Source organism: Tasmannia lanceolata, unplaced genomic scaffold, assembly GCF_043159265.1.
Source record: "Tasmannia lanceolata isolate RefF3 unplaced genomic scaffold, GAP_Taslan_0.1 ptg000012l, whole genome shotgun sequence".
NCBI classification, from domain to species: domain Eukaryota; kingdom Viridiplantae; phylum Streptophyta; class Magnoliopsida; order Canellales; family Winteraceae; genus Tasmannia; species Tasmannia lanceolata.
The window spans coordinates 36,010,291-36,032,640 of record NW_027518689.1 but is presented as its reverse complement, the minus strand read 5'-3'; the positions used below and the strand labels follow the sequence as shown (position 1 = coordinate 36,032,640).

General features: G+C 41.9%; 2 protein-coding genes across 3 annotated transcripts; one reads left to right on the top strand and one right to left on the bottom strand.

Annotated features, from left to right (window-relative positions):
* Window positions 1-460: 460 nt before the first annotated feature.
* Window positions 461-2,060, top strand: LOC143888021 (large ribosomal subunit protein P1-like). The gene is made up of 5 exons (XM_077392302.1): window positions 461-524; window positions 635-727; window positions 1,328-1,451; window positions 1,552-1,646; window positions 1,751-2,060. The coding sequence occupies exons 2-5, from the start codon at window positions 659-661 to the stop codon at window positions 1,802-1,804; spliced, it is 342 nt and encodes a 113-aa protein (XP_077248417.1). The 5' UTR covers window positions 461-524; window positions 635-658; the 3' UTR covers window positions 1,805-2,060.
* Window positions 2,061-7,322: 5,262 nt separating this feature from the next.
* On the bottom strand, window positions 7,323-14,928 carry LOC143888018 (Transducin/WD40 repeat-like superfamily protein). Of its 2 annotated transcripts, XM_077392290.1 has the most exons (2): window positions 13,045-14,928; window positions 7,323-7,645 (listed from the first exon to the last, which is right to left on the bottom strand). In XM_077392290.1, exons 1-2 carry the CDS (start codon window positions 14,811-14,813, stop codon window positions 7,639-7,641), a joined length of 1,776 nt encoding a protein of 591 aa, XP_077248405.1. In that variant the 5' UTR covers window positions 14,814-14,928; the 3' UTR covers window positions 7,323-7,638. The 2 variants fall into 2 exon arrangements, with proteins under 2 accessions (XP_077248405.1, XP_077248407.1); XM_077392292.1 differs by lacking the exon at window positions 7,323-7,645 and having other exon boundaries at window positions 13,041-14,928.
* Window positions 14,929-22,350: the final 7,422 nt, after the last annotated feature.

Here is a 22,350-nt window from a genome sequence, read left to right as displayed (position 1 = left end):
TATGGTGCCTGGCCGTGTAGTCAAGTATTTTTTTTAGAACGGCCCACTTCATAGAATGATCCAAACCATTCATTTTTCGGGCCACAACGTAACTAGGTTTTGCTCTAAAAAGCTTTTCCATAGGAGGATCCTATCCATCCAATCTATAGATGGCCTTGGCATTATGGTCATTGTACGGAAATGGCATTTGCAGCACAAACTATCTACGTTGTTGGTCAACAGATGAACGGTTTGGATCATCAGTGGGCCGTACAATACTTTAAAAAAAAAATACTTGACTACACGGCTACACACCAATACCATATAAAATCTCGACAACAACTCATAAGGCGAATGAACAACTGATCTTAGCCATCCACTCATGACTGGGAAGTTCAAAACGTAAATTGGGCCTCCATCCTATTATAGGCCCATCTCAGGCCCAGCCCAGTAATATGTCTATTTATTTAACCGGAGCAAAACCCTAGACTTCCTTCCATACCCTAAAATCATTTGCCTCCAAAGCAGAGCAGAGCAGAGCAGAGGTATGCGCTCCATAGATTCTTCTTTTTCTCTCTCTATTTCCCCCCTCTTTGATCCTTCATGTTATATTTTTCTTATATTGAAGTAAGTCTGTATCTCTCCCTCTACGCAGATCCGTCATTCTCTCTCTGATACCATGTCTATCTCAGAAGTCGCCTGTACTTACGCTTCTCTGATCCTTCACGATGATGGGATCCCCATCACAGTATTTTTCTCTAATTCTTCCTTTTCCATTTTGTTTTATATCTTTATCTGATTACGTTAGATCTATTTTGTGGCAGATAGAGACTTATGATTTTTCCTAGGGTTTGATCATGGCTTGTTGGTTTGTTACGTTACATCTATTTCTTCAATTGATTAATCGAAAACATTTTCCATCTATGTATTTTGATGGACCTCTATGTTTATTCCTAGGGTTTTATAATGGACTGTTTGTTTTGTTACGTTAGATCTATTTTGGGGTAGATATATCTTCATCAAATTATTTGGAAACATTTTCTATGTATTTTGATGGAGCTCTATGTTTATTCCCAGTGTTTGATCATGGCTTGTGAGTTTGCGGGTTTCTATCTATGTATTCTGATGGAGCTCTGTGTTTATTCCTAGGGTTTCATCATGGCTTGTGGGTTTGTTACGTTAGATCTATTGGGCAAATAAATCTTCATCTGCTTAATTGAAAACATCTGCCACCTATGTATTTTGATGGAGCTCTATGTTTATTCCTGGGGTTTCATGGCTTGTGGGTTTGCTAGGTTAGAAGAATTCGTGTGGAAGTTAGGGTTTCCTTAATTTTTTGTTGTAACAGGCCGAGAAGATACTTGCCTTGGTGAATGCGGCAGGAGTGAAGGTTGAGGCGTACTGGCCTGGCCTTTTTGCAAAGCTTCTGCAGAAGATGAGTGTGGATGATCTTATCATGAATGTTGGCTCTGGTTAGTGTGATTTGCATTCTTTGATTGTCTCTTGATTCTGTTTGTTCAAATGATTAGGGTATCGGTTTTTTATCTTAATCTGCCTATCAATTATTGACAGGTGGAGGAGGAGCTCCTGTTATGGCTTCTGCTCCGGCTGCTGGTGGTGGGGCTGCTGCAGCTGCAGCTGCTGCACCTCCACCAGAAGAGAAGAAGGTAGTGGAACCTTACTGTTTTCATTTTTTTTCACTTGTTTTAATCTATTGGATATTTGGATTTTGATTCAATTTTCCCCCCCCTTGTGTTCTCTGTTATTTCAGGAGGAGCCCAAAGAAGAGAGTGATGATGACATGGGTTTCAGCCTGTTTGATTAGAGTCCTTTCTGTGCTTCATTCCTTTGTGGTTCTAGGACATAGGTACTGGTAATTTTGTTGCAGTGTCTCAGTAGGATCTTTTCTCATTAGTGTTATAGGCTTATGACTTTGAGCTTTGCAGAAGAAATTTCGCGGTATAATGAAGGATTATTGTTATTATTATTTTGTGTTGGGTTTGTTTTTTTCCTGAACTGCAGTAGCATAAACAAAAAAAGATCAATGAAGTGCCACTGTTAAATGGCAATGTGTTTGGTGATTTGGCATCCCACTCATTCATTTGAAGTAGATGTGGGGAGTTTTGGATCACTATCTCCTCTAACTTCTGAAATGCTTCTTGTGCTTATTTGTTATAATCAGTCATCTTCACATTACATGCTATTTTGTAATGTTTCTTATTATATCTATTGTCACAACAATCTGAGAGGAAACGTGTGTGGATCTCACTGTCCTCTAATTCCCCCATTTGATTTTTAATATATGATAATCACCTTGCACCGGATAACATCCATTTTGCAATGACACTACTCTTTAAAAGGGTTTTGTGGTGTCAGAATAAATATTGATTCAACATGCAAAAAAGAAATGTGATTTACTATCTTGACTTTCTGGAAGTTTTGTATAATTTTTTTCTTAGTATTACAATCTATTTGAGTATAATAGTCGTTCCGGGCCTGACTAATGCATTACATCTTTGTTGGACAATGTACTGGATACTTGTCCTTGAATTGCTTCGGGGTTTTGGTGTAGGCTGATATGGTTGGGTTGTCATAATAGCATTAGTGCCTGATACTGCCAATTGCCAACTAGAATCAGATTTCATGCATCTTGTTCTTGTAATACACGAATTTATGTGGGTCTGTCTTGGTGACAACTGGGGAACCTAGAGATGTCTCTTCATAGACTACTTGCACATTTGTAATTGTGTGATAATATGTAGGTTTGCATTTGTTGGTGTGATAAAAGGTCCATGTGTGATAGGGGCGTTGTTGGACAACGATATCAGAAAGTAAAATCCATTTCTTTAATTTAAAACGGCAGCGGTCAGAAAATTGTCCACAGATGAATGGCTCTTATTAATGCTGCTTGTCTACTGATTCTCTCTCTCTCTCCCTCTCCCTCTCCCTCTCCCTCTCTCACAGTTCAGCATCATTTTGAAGTAGTGACAAAGTTCAGCATTATTTTGAACTGTTTGGGCAATGTGAACGTACATAGTATTTGGTGGTCAACAAGTAGTAGTTTCATTTTCATAGTACTATTAAATTAGATAAAAATGCTATGTAGTTTGTTGCTAATTGTCTTGTCTTCCTATCTAGGCACATTTATTTTCATGATCACTCAAAATTGGACCACATCAATTTGCAGTCACCTACTTGTATTTTAATTAGAATCAGTGCTTTTGATGATGTTTGTTCATTAAGCTGAGTGTTTTAATTGTAAAGCCAATTATGCTTCTATGAGATTGTCCGGCTTTGTAAGTAGGGCTGGCAATTTCACCCGAAAAAGCGGGGATCCACCCCGCCCCGCCCCGTTTGGGGAGGGGATTCCCCGATTTGAAAGGGGAAGGGGAAGGGGATGGAGTTGTCCCCGCCCCGCTAATCAATGCCATTTTTTTGTAAATTTTTAAGTGTTTTTTTAAGGAAAACTATTAGAAACTCTGTGGATCGGCTACAAGATTCCCCCAAACATAAACTTAGCTTGTCTTTTCCTTTTAATTAGCTTCTGAGAGCATTTTGGGAACTATAATAACCTTTTCACAGATGTTGAAATAATAAAGACAAGCTGAGAGCCTGAGACGCTGAGTGTATGCAATTATCAAAAAATCGTAGTGCCAACAGAATTTTAGGGTTGGATTGCAGGTTTTAATTTTCAACAAGAAAAATTTAGCTACTAGAAATTTGTTTCATGTCAGCACTAGACTGAATTGCAGTTAAAGAAATAAGTCATTTGTTGATTTTGTTCTCTTCTCCATTCTCATTTCTCATGCTCATCTGGGGGTTAACATGCTATACAGAATGAACTAATGAACATTATTTTGCGTGTGTGAGCGCCCACTTATGGACTTTTAAAGTTTATTGTGACTACTGAAATAGTTACTTTTTGCACATTGGCTGCCTGTTAATGAAGGTAATCCTGGTGCTCATTTCCTATTTATCATTCCATAATTTATGCAGAAAATTGCTGAAAGATGAGGTCCTGTTGTTATTTATGTTTGTTGTCTCATCCATGCATTTTTGATTTTGTCCATCTGTTTGTTGATCACATGAATAGAATCATAGCATTCATCACAATATTGTCTGTAATGGACGTAGAAGAAAGAGGGGGCGGGGCGGGGATTTTGTCCCCGAAGGATGCGGGGAGGGGAAGGGGAAGGGGAAGGGGATTAGATATTCCCCGCAGGGAGGGGAGGGGGATTCCCCACCATCCCCGCAGAGGGGAAGGGGAAGGGGACCCCAACATCCGGCCCCGACCCGCCCCGTTGCCACCCCTATTTGTAAGTAGTATGGTAACTTCAGTATCCAACTTTGTTTATCTGTTGCCTCAGATAATAATAGTAGGGGCGGTCATTTGATGGATAGATAGCTGGGTCGAAGCTTGAGATTGGATCACACCCGTGGTCTTAGGGGGTTGATGCTCAAGAGCTGGGACGAATTATGGTATAAGTGATAGTGATTGAATGAATCAACAATCGAATTAGTAAAACTGCTATGTATATGGGGCGCACGGAACGTTTAGTGAACTAGGTAAGTTTTAGTTTTCCTTAGTGAAGGCTACATTACAGCAACTACCTCGCCTTGAAGGATTTGGATTTGGGTCGTCTCTCTTTTTGCCTAGATTTATGGTTGATAGCGTATTTTTAAGACTCCCCCATCGGTGGTGACTCCCTTTTACGCATTTCACGTTTTACCCTACAGAGTCAACCGAGTGCCCAGTTTTAAAAAGTCATGGATACCCTTTGTTTGCTTGGCCATTCATTTTAGGTTCAAGACTCAGGTTTATGTAGTGATTCGCTTTGATGGAAAACTTGCCCTTTGATCTCTATCTACGTTTTGGTTGCCATTTGATGATACTTGATGATCGCAAGGCAGGTAATACGTGATCTAGCTGTTTCTTCATGCCAACTAGCTATAGGGGATGCCAAATTTAATCGTAGTTTTGAGAAAATTTCCTTTTATGTACCTGTGTTTTTTCCTTGGTCCATTTGGTTGCCGGAATTTTTTTGGGTTCTTTGGACTTTTGTGGAATTTCCGCAGGAAACCCACGTTTGGTTGCTGGGCCCAAAATAATCCCAGGAACCAAAATAACCCGGCACCAAAAAAAAAATACTCACAGGAACCAAAAATAAGCTTGCAGAAGAATTTTTTTTTCCCACCGTGGTCCGGTCATCCAAACATGGGAAATTTATTTTACTGGGATACTTCCAGGGAGTTTTTTTTTTTCTGCCAGTCTCCCAGGGAGTTTTTTGTTCCACAGAAATCCCAAGAACCAAAAAAATTCCGGCAAGGACAGCCCATTAAATAGTGCTGGAGAGAGGAATGATAGATGCAAGGGTGCCCTTGCATAAAGAGCCGGAAAAGGGCCCTTTTTCTGTTATGATATAAATGCACTTTGGAGATGGTAAACAATGGGAGTGCCCTTTCGTCTTATTTTTGCAGGGGCGCCCTTCAGTCTAGCATTTCAGTTCCGGAATGTCTGAAATTTCGGCCCACTAGTTAGGAAATAACCTACTAATCGATAGCCGAATTAAAGATCTTGGCAACCTCCTAAAATTTGGTAACTTTCTTGAAACCATAAAATCCTTTCCCTATTAATTTGCCTTAAAAGGAGTTAAATTGTGTTTCCATATGGAAATCATTAACCCACATTCCCTAAATTTGTAATAAAACGGAGTCAAATCGTGTTTCCTTATGGAAATCATTTTACCCAGTTTAAATCGTGTTGTCATGGCATTTTCCCATGGAAACTTTCACATAAAATTTTCTCTGTTTTCAGGTAAAACTGCAAAGCAACTAGACCTTTAATTTTTTCCTATGAAGCGGAGCTTACCATTTTCCACGAATGGGAAGAATGGTAATTTTCTCGCTCTAATCCAAACGATTTTGGGTTATCGTTTCCTATTATATCACTTTTATCACTTCCGAGTTTTTCTGTGGATATTTAAATGATTAGGTTGGTTTCCTATTTCTTAGTTATTTGATTTTATCTCCTTCAATGTTAAAAGGAGTTTGATGCGTATGAAAAATATGAGAAGCATTAAGCATTCCTTCCCTGGTGAAAAACTTGTATTTTCTCTTGCTGAATTCGAAAGAGAAATGGATGCTCGTGTGGTGGCTCAGCTCCAAAGTGGGGTGCTTCAGGTCCAAAGGGCTTTGGTTCCTGTCCAAAGCACGATTATTCAGTTAAAACTGGAGGTTGATGAGTGCAAAAGGGAGGGTGATGCCTTGGGTTCATCTTATCCTAGATGCTCATCTAGTGAAGAGAAGAGGGAGTTTGAGTCTCATCCGACGCCGGAAAGCTGCACTCCAAAGGCTGGCTGATGTGCAGGAAACACTGAGGTCTCTGCAACTGCTACTTGCTCCTCAATAAAACGCTCCCACCAAATTCCATAACCAGGAGATTGCTTTTAGAATCTCCTCTAAAAGGAAACACCACTCCATTGGAGTAAGAGTTTATTCAAAAGGCAAGCCTGAGTTTATTTTATGCTTGAATAGAATTGTTATCATTTGTTCCCATTGATCTTTGTTCTTGAATGAGATGCCACAAAAATAGTGAACAAAAATAAATAAAAATCCCTGCTAGTGATTGGATTGTTATGCCTGGGGCAATTTCTGGGTCACAAGAGTGGAGAGATGACTGTAGTTCTATCCAGAACGAAACAAAAAATTGCCGAGTAAGACCCATGTTAGATGTTGGGCAATCACTGAAAAAACAAGGAATATTATGTTGGGTTTTGTTAACCCCATTATGGGGGCACTCTTTAACAAAACCCTATTATGTTTACCCAACTTCAGGGAGGGGGAGAGAGGAAGGGGCAGAGGGAGAACCTTGTGAGGAAGTTGAGTGATAGGGGCTGATGTCAGGGAAAAAAACCACTTTCAGAATAGAATTTTTTATTTCTAAAAAATCATCCTTGATGTGATTTTTTTTCACTGTACCCTTAATCTAATACATTGGATCTTCTACATCATAGAACCCATCCAAGGATAAAGAAAACCAAGCGTCGATAGTTGTAAGGAGTTCTTCGGTCCACTCAGATCATTTCCTTCTAGAATCAGGGGAATTGCTAGCGTCCATTGCAAAAGGCATTTCGAGGCTGGTCTGTCTCATGTACCTCCTCATGAGTCGTGACATGCGACAGACCAGCTGAGAAATGCCTTTTGCAATGGACCCTAGCAAATCCCCATAAAGAAATATTCATTTCCCAAATGCTTCCAGTGATTTACAAGGCTCAACCCAGCCCGATGAGTATAAAACAGACAAAACATGGGCATCGAGACTGAGAATATGAGCAAAAAAAGCATCGAAGCAAGTCTAATAGACCTATTATTTCTATGAAGTAGGCGTTTGTACATGTTTAGAAAATGTTAAGCAATTTTCAGATACATAATGTCATGGCTTGAAAACAACATGACACTGATAACTAATGAAGAAACAATCTTATGTTAGCATGTTGCAAACCATAAAACATGAAGCTTGACCAAATTATAAAATTTATAAAAGACATCAGTTCATTACCATTCGCCAGCACCAATACAAAGATATGGGCTTTAGTATACAGCTTTCCAAACAGAATTTCCAGGATGAAGATCCTCAAGGTGATACAGTGCCAAAAGAAATTAATCCCTGCAAGTTGCAAAGGGGAAGAAACAACCTTCAGTAATCAAATCATGGGGTACAATCTTCTAGCAGTCTTATAAGATTTCAGAAGCATTTGTACTATGAAAAGAACATTGGAGAAGAACAAAAAACTTCCAAGCAACAAAGAACTACTTACGAACGGTATCGTATTGGGATTTTCTAAAGTACATGTGAGGAACAAGAAGTGAACAACATCCCCAGTTCTAACAAGTACAGTAAATCAAAAGCAATAAACTTCTAAGGTTCTTGTCTGAACCACCCAAAGGAACCTGCGTTGGATCTGCTCTATAAGGTTCACAATGCTCATAGGGTAATTAAATATGGAAAGTTGATAGATGGGGATATTAGCCACTATCGCTTTAATGAGAGTGATTCTGCCACCCCTCGATACTAGATTCCGCTTCCAAGTATAGCTGCTATGATTATTATGTGCTGTTTATTTCGATTGGGGAATGAAAGTTGCTATTAATCTGAATTAGAAATCATTTCTTGTGCTCCTACATTCCCAATAATTGATCCCACGAACCCTATAGGTTTGCCAACTGACTTGAGAAAAATGATAAATTAGTGAAGTTTCTTCCCCACAAGTACTAGCAGCATGAAACCATAGTAAACCGAGAACATAGTGCAGACAGAGCATTCCAATTGAGAATCACTATTTGAGCATTTCCGATGAGTATTTCCCAATGGTGAATGAAGTGATTCCATTTAGGAAAGCCACCACATAACTTGTAGCGTACATTTCTGACCATGATACAGTTACACACAAAGTGAACATGAGATCCTGATAGTAAAATATCAAGTTATACTAAGGTAGTGTGATGTTGGTCTTTATAGTTATAGAATACTTGGGACTATTAATAAGCAAAACAAGGTGATCCTCAAGGCATGTACGTCAATGAAGCACAATCTCTAACCCCTTGCGTGACACCTCCCTTAGAATGCATAACATAGGGAAGATGGCTTCACCAGGATGAAACCAAAAGGATGAGAAATCGTTCCCAAGGGAAAGGAACACACACCCAAATTTGTTTTCAATAGCCATGATTGAAGCAATAGCTAGCTCCAACATCCTCAGGAACCCATGTTCTCAAAAAAAAAAAGTCAAAATGTTCTAAAAAAACATCCTCAGGTACCTATAGCTTCCCTTCTCTTTTCCCCTTCCCTTCCTGTCAAACCTCCCATCATACCTATCAGTCCCACCCCAAGTACCACTGTCTCTGGGAAATCTAAATCCCAGCCCATCCCCTATTCCCATATTATGTCTGTTAGAAACCTTCCAATATCCACTTGTACAAGACCGCAAACCATTATACCCCCTGGGTTTTCTTTCATTCTTTTTTTTTAATGGTAATTAACTTTATTATGAAAAGGACAACAAAAGCCGACCCCAACTAGTTTGGGACAAGGCTTAGTTGAGTTGAGTTAATGAAAAGGAGAACAAAACAGCAACTCAGACAGAGCTGGTCACGACTCACGACCGAAGAAAACAAACAACACCAACCAAAACTAAAAATCCGACACAATCAGAAACATGTTGGAAGAAATCACGGGAGATCTAGCAACTCCTTCCATAGCTAAGGAGTTCGCGTCCTCGTGCGGATCGGCAACTGTGTAGGAAGACTGACACAATGCTCATCCAACCGGTCAATAATGTCCCAAAAATGGTTCGCCAAGCACCAAGTACAACAACCCTTATACTGCATCCAGTAGATAACATTCCTAGAATCTCCCTCCACGATCAAATTTTCCCAAAGGCTGAGATCCTAGAACCTATCAACCTAATAGCACATTTGGACACAAGAACCTCTGCTTCATTGGAGTCTTTCGTGTCGATCAGGCCAGAGTAAATGAGCTTAACTAATCCCGCATTATCTCTGAAGATACCTTGCCGATACTAGGGCCGTCATATTCCAACTTAACGAAGGCCAAAGGAGAATTCCGGCAAGGGGAAGGAATATCTTTCTAGCCACACCAATAACCTATAAGAATCTCAGTTTTTCATCAACTCAAAACAAGTGCTGGAAAAAAACTTTCAGGTGACCCCCCACTGAATGACTAGGTTAAATAGACATGCTTAAGTACACAGACGAGCCTAACCCTACCATTGAAAAACCTCCTAATCCTTTGCTTTGACGAAATCCATAGCATTGCTTCCACAAGAGTCTTCCCCTAACCCTTCCACGGGGAGAAAGCCCAAGCATCAACCAATCTGAGCGTATAAGCCAAGCCACCTCAAAGAACTAGAGGCAGAATTCTACACATGCCTGGCAATCAAGAAATGAATCAGAAGATAATCACCGGACTCTGCATCAGCATAACCAACCGTGCAATGATTAACAATTATCCTCATATGTTGGCTGAACCATATGACAGCCCCATGCTTTTCTACAGTTGTTAAAGAATACTAGAGTTTGCTCTCTACAAGGCCTCAACTCATTACTCGTTGGCTTCCCTTTTGTCTTCATGTGCTTCTGCTTCATAGTCCATTTTTTTCATGGTTTCGACAATCTTTAACTCCATATCTATGAGCTACCACTCACCTAAGATTCATTACTGCATCCGATTACTTCTAAGTCTTCCTAGTATTGAAAGTATGAAACACTTTTTGACCCCTGCATTAAATACCATTGCTTATAATAGGGGTGTCGCATTACCTAATTTTCCAACTACAATGGTGCACTACAACCAGAAACACACTGTTCTTAACTCGATTGTAACTTGGGATATCACCGCACACCAACACGGTTCTTGTCTGTCACTCTCAGAGCTACTCATCTGCTCTATCCATCAAAACAAGACCCAGCTGGAAATTCCGCTTTTCTTTGGATCTTGTTTACCTTATGAAAAATACTAGATGGGCGATGACTTCCTAGACCCCCATACTACAGTGGCATATGTTCTTGGATCTTCCAACAGAAGCTTTTTGTTTATTGGGCCTTGGGATGACCCTTCATCCTTCTCTTGTAATATATCAATAACCTTTATGTCCGCCAAAGAAGACCCAATGATCTCCATCACACCAAGAATCTCATAGACCTTTGACTCTATTCAGGTATGAAGGTGTCACTGTTTAGATTGCACATTGAGATATTGGAATTAGGTATATAAGAGTTGCCAATGCACATCCAGGCAAAGACTGTTGCATTCCAAACTCATAAACCTAAATGACCATTAGAGTACCAATGACGTAAGCTATGACAATAGACTTCTAACTCCTACGGCATCATTGATGATTTTGGCACACACTGAATCATTATTGCAATAGTTTAAAGGACAGGTGGATTGATACAAGATGCAAATAAGAGGTCTCACACAAGAACAATACCCCGAGGCTCATATCCTAATGCAGACACACACACACATACACACACAAAGTTCTTGTAACATATTAAAAGTACAAAAAGATTTATTTCAATATAGAACACATATTTAGAAGCCATTTTTTAAGAAGATCATTTGCATTCATAACATAAAAAATTACAAAGAGAGGACCATATGTCTCTACATACCAAAAATACAAAGAGAAAAAGAAAAGATAACCAATAGGGAATCGATTACTAATGATTAATAAATCTCGATCAATGCCTTCCCTAACCATAATTTCTGCTTCTTCATATACTGCTAAAAATGATGGTTTATTAAAGCTCGAGTAATTCTGCCTAAGAATGATCACAGTACAAAGATCAGCTATCAGATGAATGATCGGAGCTAGTCATTCTGCCTAAGAAATAACATTATTGGAGTCACATTTAATCATACACATGCTGACAAAACATTCCTTAAAGATCTGCAATCCAGATAATAAGGCTCTAGCTTCCGCGTCACTAGCATCAGTGACATCACAAGGCCCAAAATAATATTTGAGGATCTCCACAAGGTGATTCCTAAAGATCCTACCAATGCCAGCTGATCTGGGGTTTCCTTTGGGGCTACCATCAAAGTTGAGTTTGATACTTTACACATATCACAGTGGCTATCCAAAGTGGTGAGGCTCTATGCTTTGTTTTTTTCCCAATTTATTTTCTTTCATCTTCCAGTTGCTTAAGGTGATACTAGAGGATATAACGTCTATTTTATTAATTTTTTTTCCCGAAAATGAATGTCCATTTTATCTTTTACCCAGGATAATAGGTCAAGCTTGATTTTTGTTATTATCTTTCTAATAAACTTGCTTCTTTCTTTGAAAATCTGGTTATTGCACTCAACAGCCTTGCAAGGAATGATAAAATGGAGGCTGTCGCAGATGTGATTAAGGCCCTCATGAAAAAAAAGGGAGCTACAATGACAGATGAATATTATCAGAGAAGGTTTTGGTTCATTGGAAATGTGGGGAAAAGAAACAAAATGTGCACTTGTTTGCTCATCTTCAAGCACTTGGTAACGTATGGAAAAAAGAAGGAAACCAATTTTCCATATGAAAAATATTAATGTATGTTTTCATTAAAAAATTTCCATATTTAAACATGGGATTATTTTCCAGCAGCATGTGGAAATGTGTGGAAATACCTATCAGGCTCACTTGCCTCACCCCTTCAAACATCCCATCAACCATCAGCGCAGTTGTCCCATCAAGGCATCAATCATCAAACGCTGACGATCATCTATGACCTCACCGACAAAATCAAACGCTGACAATCATCTATGACATCACCGACAAGTTATTCTCTCTCTCTCTCTTCCTCTAATGCAGGAGCACAATTATAACATCAGGGAAGGGGCATTAGCATCCCTTTTGTTTTTGTTTTTGGGGTTTTAGTGACTCACAAGTGGTGGGGCTCATTAACTTAAGTCATATCTTAGGTAAATTAAGTCCGCCTTTTAATAAATTAAATGGCGGGGAATATCAACATAAGTTCTTACTTAGTAGTCTTATGTTTTCAATTAAACGGGGATTTTGTATAGTTGATATTAGGTTATCTCAATGGTTGCTATTGGTTTTAGGGATACTTAAGAGCAAACAGAAGAAGGGAGTGGGGAGGAGCACTGCCACCGATCCAAAGCTTTTGGATGTTGCCTGGCTTTAGCATCTCCTTCTTATTTTTGTTCCTTTTCTCATGCACTAGTATTTTCTCAAGAACAAATTTCATCATTGTTTATCGATTGTTCTACCTTTAATTGTTCACCTATTTCTAGAAGTCCAGTTCCAGTAGTAGTCTACTAGATAGAAAATTTAGCAGAAAAGTATAGATATTTGCTAAAAATGTCTATAAGTAAACAAGATTCTGTAGTGGAAGCCATAAAATATCAGTATATTTATGAGAACATCTAATAAAAACCAAATCTGCCAGTGCAGCGGCTGATATGTATCGGTTAGCAACACTAAAAGTAAAAAGGATTATCATATAAGAGAATATACTGAACAAATTAGAAAGCAAGCTTACCAGTACTTGATCAAGCCATCCCAGCCACAGGTTGCAACTTTGCTCTGTTCTAACGGATGCCACTCACACCCAATGCAGACACCCTCATGACTTTTGTTAGTTCTGAAGACTTTGCAACTCTTCCAGTCCCAGAACCAGCATTTGCCTTCACCATCTCCCGACATAACAAAACGTCCATCTGGTGAAAAATTCACCTGACACGCATATCCTGCCACTATGTGCCCCGCAAACCTCTTCTTCTTATTGAGCTGAAATCTCTCCCTCGTACTATAAATAAGAATCTGATTGTCTAAACTCTGTGCTGCCAGCCAATTCGAATTAGGATGAAGAGAGATAGCAGGCATGGAATGCATATGAGGCTCACTAATATACTTTATAACGACCGGAATCCCAAATTCCCATACACGAAGAGACTTATCATCGCTCGAAGTAACAAATCTCCTATTATTATCAACAAAAGTGATAGTATTTACAGCACCCAAATGCTGATCATACTCTTGTGTGATCTCCCCACTATTCATGTCCCACTGAACAATCTTCTTATCGCTCATCCCCGCCAACAGAATATTTTGTTTATCTTCATCAGGATTAAGCTTAACAACATAAGGGATCTTCCCAGTAGAGAAAGTAGAAATTACCTTCCCAGTCTCAGTATCCCAACACTTGATGTTCTTATCATAACTCGCACTCAAGAACTTAGTCCCATCATTCGAAAATGATATATCTCGAACCGCCTTCGAATGACCCATATAAGTCCTCATACACTTTCTTGAATTGAATACATCCCAAATCTTAACCTTCGAATCCATGCCCGCGGAGAGGATAAGATGCCCATGCTTAGGGAAGAATCGAATCGCCGAAACCCCCTTCGTGTGCCCGCTCCACGTATGTTCCAACCTTTTAGGAATATAACAATGATCATTCATTGCCTTAGCGTCTTTCGGAGGAGCAATCCAAGATCTTCCTTGATAATCATATTCCTCCTTTCCATGAAAAGTACTCTTATCAGCAAATTCAACTCTCTCCCCTCCTCTCTCCTTTTCAGCCTTCTTCTCCGCGTGCTCCTCCGCATACTTCTTCTGCTCTTCAGTAAGCTCTGCTTGTAACCCTTCCTTCTTCCCCGCCCACGGGCTTTTTCGATTCTTCAACAACCACTGCTCTGAAGATGGATCATCCACATCAGGCCCATTGGACTCTAAATTGGATCCATCTCCTTTCTCAACATCATCTACCATTTTTTCCATCCTTAGTTTTTTCTGCTTGTGTTGAGGGATATTATAAACAGAAATCCCATCATTCTTCTCCAATTGATCAAGATCGCCTACATAATTATAGCCTTCAGATGCAGATGGATCTGCAGCGTAACCGTATTTGTGGAAGGTATTATACTGTTCGTCAAAGACAAAGGGTTGGATTGAGGCGTTTTCAACAAACCCTAATTTGTGATTGCGCATACCTTGAGCGATGCCGTCTTTGGCGTAAGGGTGGGCTGGGCCGTAGATTGGAGCCCAGAGTTGATCGTAGGTGGGATTAAAGGCTACGAGGTGTTGGATAGGATCTATGGGTTTGTGGATTTTGAGATTTGAATCGGCGACTGTGAGGGCGAGCATTGTGTCGTCTACTTTAGGGGCTGAGGTTTTTGAGGGGAGAGCGATTCGGAGAGGGGAAGAATTAGGAGATGAGTCTGAATCTTTTTGCAGTTTATTCTCTTCCTTCTCATCATTGTCGTCATCGCTTTTTGCAGAGTAAGTTTGGAGGAGATTATCCATGGGGGCTGTGTGTGTGTGTGTGTGTGTGTTAAAGAGATGGGTTTATTTTTCTATTCAAGGTTTTTCTTCTGCACGGCTCCTTTTATTGCCACTCTTTCCTTTACTGTGTCTGTCTGTAGAACGAGTTAAATAGGGTTTGAATTCCGGAGACCGACTTGATTTCTAATGAGTTCAACCCAAACCTGATGGGTTCAACCCGATTTTGGCTCGGGTTGGGTTGGGATTTCCTTATGTTAGGTTGAGTTAGGGTTGGGAAAAACCAACCTGATTTTATTTTGGGTGGGGTTAAGGTTGAGGCTTAATTTTATTGTGATTTCTTACTGTTACATTTGTTATTGTATTTTTTCTATTTTTCACGTGGCTAACATGAACCCAACCCGACCGATTTGGAAAAAACAGGTTAGACAGGCTGGGATACGGTTGACCATCCCCCAACCCAAGTGTCACGTGGCAATTTCGTCCAGCGCTGTTCGCATGGCCTATGGCCCGTGACTTGGTCTATCAATGTAATATGTAAGACTCATGCCTATGTACATGTTGTAGTGAGGACGTGGTTGGTATTAAATTCCATCTCGTCTCGTCTCGTTGCGTCTTCAAAAGTCGTTGTTTATAGCACCTTTGGTCGCTACTGGTGGTTAAGGGGGTTGGTAGCTAAAGCTCTTTACCCTGAGATCTTGGTTGGCCATCGAGTGGTGCATTGCTAGTGCATATCCTAGTAGGGATTCCATTCTAGTCAACGGGTGATCGGGGACCCTTAGGAGTTGTAGACCTTTTGGCATGATCCTTTTGTAACTTGTTTTGGAATCATCAATAAAGCTTAACATTTGCCTACTCGTGTGCCCTATTGCTTTGTGTGTGTTTGGAAACTTAGCACTCCATTTGTGTTTGTTTTGTAGGTTTGATTCTCATAACCTTGCTAGGCTTACTTGCTTGTTGTGAGGCAACGCAAGTGCCGCACGGACGTCAATCCCAAACCAAAGGTCCGTGACAGTTGGTATCAGAGCCGAAGTTCCTACCTACATTCAGAAATGGCGAAGAAGAATGCTACCCAAACACTTCCTCCGGAGTCTAGTCAGGTCCATGATGAGCAAGACCCAATACCGGTGCGAAGTACAAGAGAACGGATTGCTGGTGTTGAGGAAAGGGTGACAGCGGTAGAGCAACAACAGTTCAATCTTGCCGAATTGACAGAAGGCCTTAGTGTGGAGACCAAGGGCATGATAGAAGAGGTAGAAGAGCGAGTCCATGCTCTTGCTGAGTTATTGAATCAGGCCGCGATGGAGGATCTTCGAAAGCAAGTTGAGACCCTCACTGGCCAGGTGAATTTACTCATGAGGACCATCGGTAATGGTATAGGTGGTCACGGAGATGGACAGGGTAGCAGGGTTCGAGTGCCTGAACCACGATGCTACGCCGGTGCCCGTGATGCTAAGGAGTTACAAAACTTCTTGTTCGATATAGAACAATTTTTCCGTGCAACACATCTTGATGAGGAGGCCAAAGTCACTACGGCCAGCATGTACCTCCGTGATGATGCCAAATTGTGGTGGCGAACCCGTTATGAAGAGATTGAAGCGGGACGATGTATTATTGACAGTTGGGAAGACATGAAGCGAGAACTTAAGGCACAATTCATGCCTGAGAATGTGGAGTTTATTGCTCGAAAGAACCTACGGCGCCTTCAACAAACCGGGTCGATTCGAGAATATGTGAAGAAATTTTCGACTCTCATGCTTGATATAAAGAGCATGTCAGAGGAGGACAAGCTATTTCAATTTATGGAGGGACTAAAGCCTTGGTCTCAGACAGAGCTCCGAAGAAGAGGAGTTCAGAACCTTGCCACGGCAATGATCGAAGCAGAAAAGTTATTTGATCATGTGGGGGATGACGCAACAAACAGGAAGAGAGACTTCAACAACAAGCCATCTAGCAGCTTCAACAGGCCTCCCAGCAACATGAATACCTCTAGTCGGTCTTTTAGTAGCACAAGAGGAAGAATCCAGGGTTCAGGGGGCGATAGGAGAACCTATCACAGAGAGGGGGCCAGACAATACAATGAGGCGCCAACTTCTGCGTCACAGGGGCCGTGCTTCATATGCACCGGTCCACATTATACTCGGTTTTGCCCAAAAAAGGGGACTGTCAATGCGTTGCTAGGTTCAGCTTCCTCACCCCACGCTCAGAGCGAAGAGGAAGAAGATGAGGAGGAACCAAAGATGACAGCTCTAAGCCTGTGCAGTGCTATCAAGGGACAAGGTGCCAAGAAAATTCTTTCTAAAGGAGTCCCATCCAAAGGCTTGATGTACATTGAAGCATGCATCAATGGAAAGATGACTCGGGCTATGATCGATACAGGTGCTACACACAACTTTGTCTCAGAACAAGAGGCAAAACGTTTGGCGTTGAAGCCCGAAAAAGATGACTGGAAAATGAAGGCAGTAAACTCAGAGGCCCGCCCCGTCACTGGGAAAGCAAGGAGTGTACCAATCAAGATTGGGGCATGGTCTGGAACAACCAATCTCATGGCAGTACCCTTAGATGATTTTCATATCATCTTGGGGATAGAATTCTTGAACCAGGCCAAAGCAGTCCCAATGCCCTACTTAAACTCCCTATGTATGTTTGGAGAAAAAGCACCTTGTATGATTCCTGCCACTAGACAAGAGAGGAAAGACGTCGAACACTTAACGGCCCTTCAGCTGAAGAAGGGTTTAAAGAAAGGGGAACCCACCTTCGTGGCAACCTTAAAAATGGGAGAGGCACTGGTGGGGGAGATCCTCATTCCCCCGAGCATCAAAGATGTTATAGAAGAATTTAAAGATGTCATGCCTGAGAAGCTACCCAAGAAGCTGCCGCCAAGGAGGGCAGTGGACCATAAAATTGAGCTAGAGCCTGGCAGCATACCCCCAGCCTGTGCCCCCTACAGAATGGCCCCTCCGGAGTTAGCAGAGCTTAGGAGACAACTCAACGAGCTACTAGAAGCAGGGTTTCTTAGGCCTTCAAAGGCCCCCTTTGGTGCCCCAGTTCTATTCCAAAAGAAGCATGATGGGAGCCTACGATTGTGTATTGACTACAGGGCCCTCAACAAGCTGACTGTGAAGAATAAGTATCCTATCCCCCTAATTGCTGACTTGTTTGACCAACTGGGAGGAGCCAGATACTTCTCCAAGCTGGATTTGCGGTCAGGCTATTACCAAGTGCGAATTGCAGAAGGAGATGAGGCCAAGACAACCTGTGTAACAATGTATGGTGCCTTTGAATTCTTGGTGATGCCATTTGGCCTTACTAATGCCCCTGCAACTTTTTGTACTTTGATGAATGGTTTGTTTCATGAGTTTCTAGATAAGTTTGTAGTGGTCTACCTCGATGACATTGTAGTATATAGCAACACTCTCGAAGAACACGGCGATCATTTAAAGAAGGTCCTTGGGGTACTCAGAAACAACCAACTCTATGTGAAGCTAGAGAAGTGCTCTTTTGCTCAGGAGCGTATTATGTTCTTGGGTCACGAAGTGGGTGGAGGAGAAATTCGCATGGACAATGAGAAGGTCCGTGCCATCCAAGAGTGGCAAATTCCAACCAAGGTGGGAGAACTTCGGTCATTCCTCGGGCTTGTTAACTACTATCGGCGGTTCATATCAGGATACTCAAATCGAGCGGCTCCCTTGACAGACTTGTTGAAGAAAGATCGCCCGTGGTCATGGTCCGAAAAATGTAATACTGCCTTTCAGAATCTCAAGGATGTTGTTATGGTGGAGCCAGTGCTACAGCTGCCAAATCATTCGCTGCCATTTGAAGTTCAGACTGATGCCTCAGACTATGCTATTGGTGGTGTGCTTATGCAAGAAGGGCACCCGATTGCTTATGAGAGCCGCAAACTCAATGACAATAAACGAAAGTACACCGTGCAAGAAAAGGAGATGACCGCAATAGTACACTGCTTGCGAGTTTGGAGACATTACCTTCTTGGCTCCAGGTTTGTTGTCAAGACCGATAATGTAGCCACAAGCTATTTCCAAACCCAGAGGAAGTTGTCACCAAAACAAGCTCGATGGCAAGATTTCCTTGCAGAATTTGACATGGTTCTAGAATACAAGTCGGGCCGATCGAACCATGTAGCCGATGCACTTAGTCGAAAGGCTGAGTTGGCCACCTTGAAATTGGATGAACATGCCTCCATGTGTCAAATAAAGAGCAACCTACAAGACCGTATCCGTGAAGGGCTTGAGAAAGATCCATTTGCCCAAACTATCATGCAGCTTGTGAAGGCGGGGAAATCACGGCGTTTTTGGGCCCAAAACGGTCTCCTACTGACCAAGCGGAGTCGAATATACATTCCGCGATCAGGTGACCTAAGGAAGGAACTTTTGAGAGAATGCCATGATACTCTGTGGGCAGGGCACCCTGGGATTCATCGCACTCTCGCCCTGGTCGAACGTAATTACTACTGGCCTCGAATGAGCGATGATGTGGAAGAGTATGTTCGGACGTGCCTCACTTGCCAACAAGATAAGGTGGAAAGGGACAAGCCCTTGGGACTCTTAGACCCGTTGCCAGTGCCGAAAGGACCTTGGGAGAGTATCTCCCTAGACTTTATTGTGAGCTTACCCAAAGTTGGGGAGTTTGGCTCTATCATAGTGGTCGTGGACAGGTTTTCAAAGTATGCAACCTTCATACCAGCGCCATTATATTGCAGTGCAGAGGAGGCAGCTAGACTATTCTTCCGCCATGTTGTGAAGTATTGGGGCGTTCCTCAGAATATTGTCAGTGACAGGGACCCAAGATTCACAGGCCGCCTGTGGACCGAAGTGTTTAAGTTGTTGGGCACAAAGTTAAACTTCTCCTCCAGCCTACACCCCCAAGCCGACGGACAGACAGAAAGGGTCAATGCCCTACTTGAAGAATACTTGAGGCACTTTGTCAGCGCCAACCAACGAAATTGGGTTCACCTGCTCGATGTAGCGCAGTTTTGCTACAACTTACAAAAGAGCTCTGCATCTAATCAAAGCCCCTTCGAGCTAGCGATTGGCCGGCAACCTTCCACCCCCCATTCCATCGCTGCTGGTTATATCGGCAATAGCCCTCCTGCTTATCATATGACAAAAGAGTGGCACACAAATGTAGACATCGCCAGAGCGTATTTGGAGAAAGCTTCAAGGAGGATGAAGAAGTGGGCGGATCAGGATAGAAGACCAGATGACTTCAAAGTTGGTGACTTGGTGTTAGTCAAATTGAACTCTAGCCAGCTCAAGTTTACCCGCAAAGTGCATAAAGGCTTGGTTCGAAAATATGAAGGACCCCTTCCCATCCTTGAGCGTGTTGATAACGTCTCCTTCCGGGTCCAACTCCCTTCATGGCTCAGAATCCATCCTGTCTTTCATGCCAGTTGTTTGAAGCCCTATCGAGCCGATAAGGAAGACAACACCAGAAACACATCAGTTCGAGAGGAACCGCACGCAACTTCCTTCACACCTGAAGTTGAGGGTATCATGGCTGAACGCACCAAGCCGCGAGGAACTTCTCAAAGACCGACACTAGAATACCTCATCAAGTGGAAAGGCCTACCAGACTCAGAAGCTAGCTGGGAACCAAGGGAAAAGCTCCACCTCACTGAAGATGAAATATGTACCTACACGGACGCAATGTCGACGAGGGCGTCGACATGATTAGGTGGGGGAGTGTCAAGTGGCCATTTCGTCCAGCGCTGTTCGCATGGCCTATGGCCCGTGACTTGGTCTATCAATGTAATATGTAAGACTCATGCCTATGTACATGTTGTAGTGAGGACGTGGTTGGTATTAAAATACATCTCGTCTCGTCTCGTTGCGTCTTCAAAAGTCGTTGTTTATAGCACCTTTGGTCGCCACTGGTGGTTAACGGGTTGGTAGCTAAAGCTCTTTACCCTGAGATCTTGGTTGGCCATCGAGTGGTGCATTGCTAGTGCATATCCTAGCAGGGATTCCATTCTAGTCAACGGGTGATCGGGAACCCTTAGGAGTTGTAGACCTTTTGGCATGATCCTATTGTAACTTGTTTTGGAATCATCAATAAAGCTTAACATTTGCCTACTCGTGTGCCCTATTGCTTTGTGTGTGTTTGGAAACTTAGCACTCCATTTGTGTTTGTTTTGTAGGTTTGATTCTCATAACCTTGCTAGGCTTACTTGCTTGTTGTGAGGCAACGCAAGTGCCGCACGGACCTCAATCCCAAACCAAAGGTCCGTGACAAGGCTCAGGTTGGGTTGGTTTAGGGTTTGAGAGAATGCTATCTGGATTGGGGTAGGGTTGGCCTCAACCCGACCCGAGTTGCATCCTTACTAATATGGGTTTTCAGTGGGGAAATGATAGATTATCCCTCTTTTTTTTCCTCACCCACCCCCTTAGCAGTAGTCATAGAATACAGTAGAGAGGGGTGGACCGAGGAAGAAAGGGGGTGAATATATTACTTCCTCCTTGAGGTTTTTCTTATAGGACTTGCTAGCAAAAGGCATTTCGCGGATGGTCTGTTGCATGTTAGAGCAGCCACGTGTAGGCTCACTTTTCAGCAGATTTTGTCTTCATTCACGAGGTGGCTGCTCTAACATGCAACAGACCATCCATGAAATGTCTTTTGCAATAGACGCTAGCAAATCCCATTTTCTAAACACAGATATACAGTATGTAGTTTTACGGGAAATGATATCCGGATTCACTTATTGCTATATGCGTCAATTTTTCTATTGACTGTTGACAGTGTGTTTGGCAATTCTGATAGTGCTTTTTAACAGCTGATTTTAAAAATAGAAAATGAAAGACTCACCCTTGATGGTTTGAGTCTATAGAAGACGAGATCCAGGAGTGAGTAGCAGAATTCTCATGTCCACTTTTGACATGTGTTGAAGTCAGCCAACAATGACGCCGATAGATTAGCCTGGCGGGTGTGGGAAATGAGGCACTAGAAATTTTTATTTCCTACCCGCTTGATTGCCTCTCTTATTGTTGCTTGCTTTCCTATTTTTCTCATATTTGCTTTCTTCTGGTACCAACCATATTATATTATGAATGACCCAGGCGCCAAAAGTATGATCACATATATACTCACACACCAACATGCACACACTTGCACACGCACGCACGTCCAGAGAGAGAGAGAGAGAGTTTGGCTTGTGATCTAGACTTGGGTAAATCTGATCCAATTTGGATCTATTGGCAGGCCTAAGGTCCTGTTTGTTTCAGATTATGACAACCGATTGCAAGCCCTGGACATATTATTGTACTCAAATTTTAACGTAATTTTGATTCCAATAATAGGTCTTGGACTTACAATCGGTTGTCATAATCTGAAACGAATGGCCTAAATAGGATTTGGCCCAAATATTGTACTAATTGCCTGTGGTGGTACGAGTTGTTATGTTGGTCCTAACCACAGATGAACTACAGCCCAAAAATACATTAATCAGTAGTTCGTAACCATCCAACCAGCAGTGTTGCTCTTAAATTCCTGCCAATCTAAGAGGAATCAAACCATCTGACTTGCAATTTTTGGGTTGCGGACCAAC

Excerpts from the sequence above, each read along its gene's own strand:
- LOC143888021 (XM_077392302.1), top strand. The coding sequence starts at position 659 with ATGTCTATCTCAGAAGTCGCCTGTACTTACGCTTCTCTGATCCTTCAC. Across the intron at positions 1,452-1,551 it reads TATCATGAATGTTGGCTCTG|GTGGAGGAGGAGCTCCTGTT; the intron begins GTTAGTGTGATT and ends AATTATTGACAG. Across the intron at positions 1,647-1,750 it reads CTCCACCAGAAGAGAAGAAG|GAGGAGCCCAAAGAAGAGAG; the intron begins GTAGTGGAACCT and ends CTGTTATTTCAG.
- LOC143888018 (XM_077392290.1), bottom strand. The coding sequence starts at position 14,813 with ATGGATAATCTCCTCCAAACTTACTCTGCAAAAAGCGATGACGACAAT.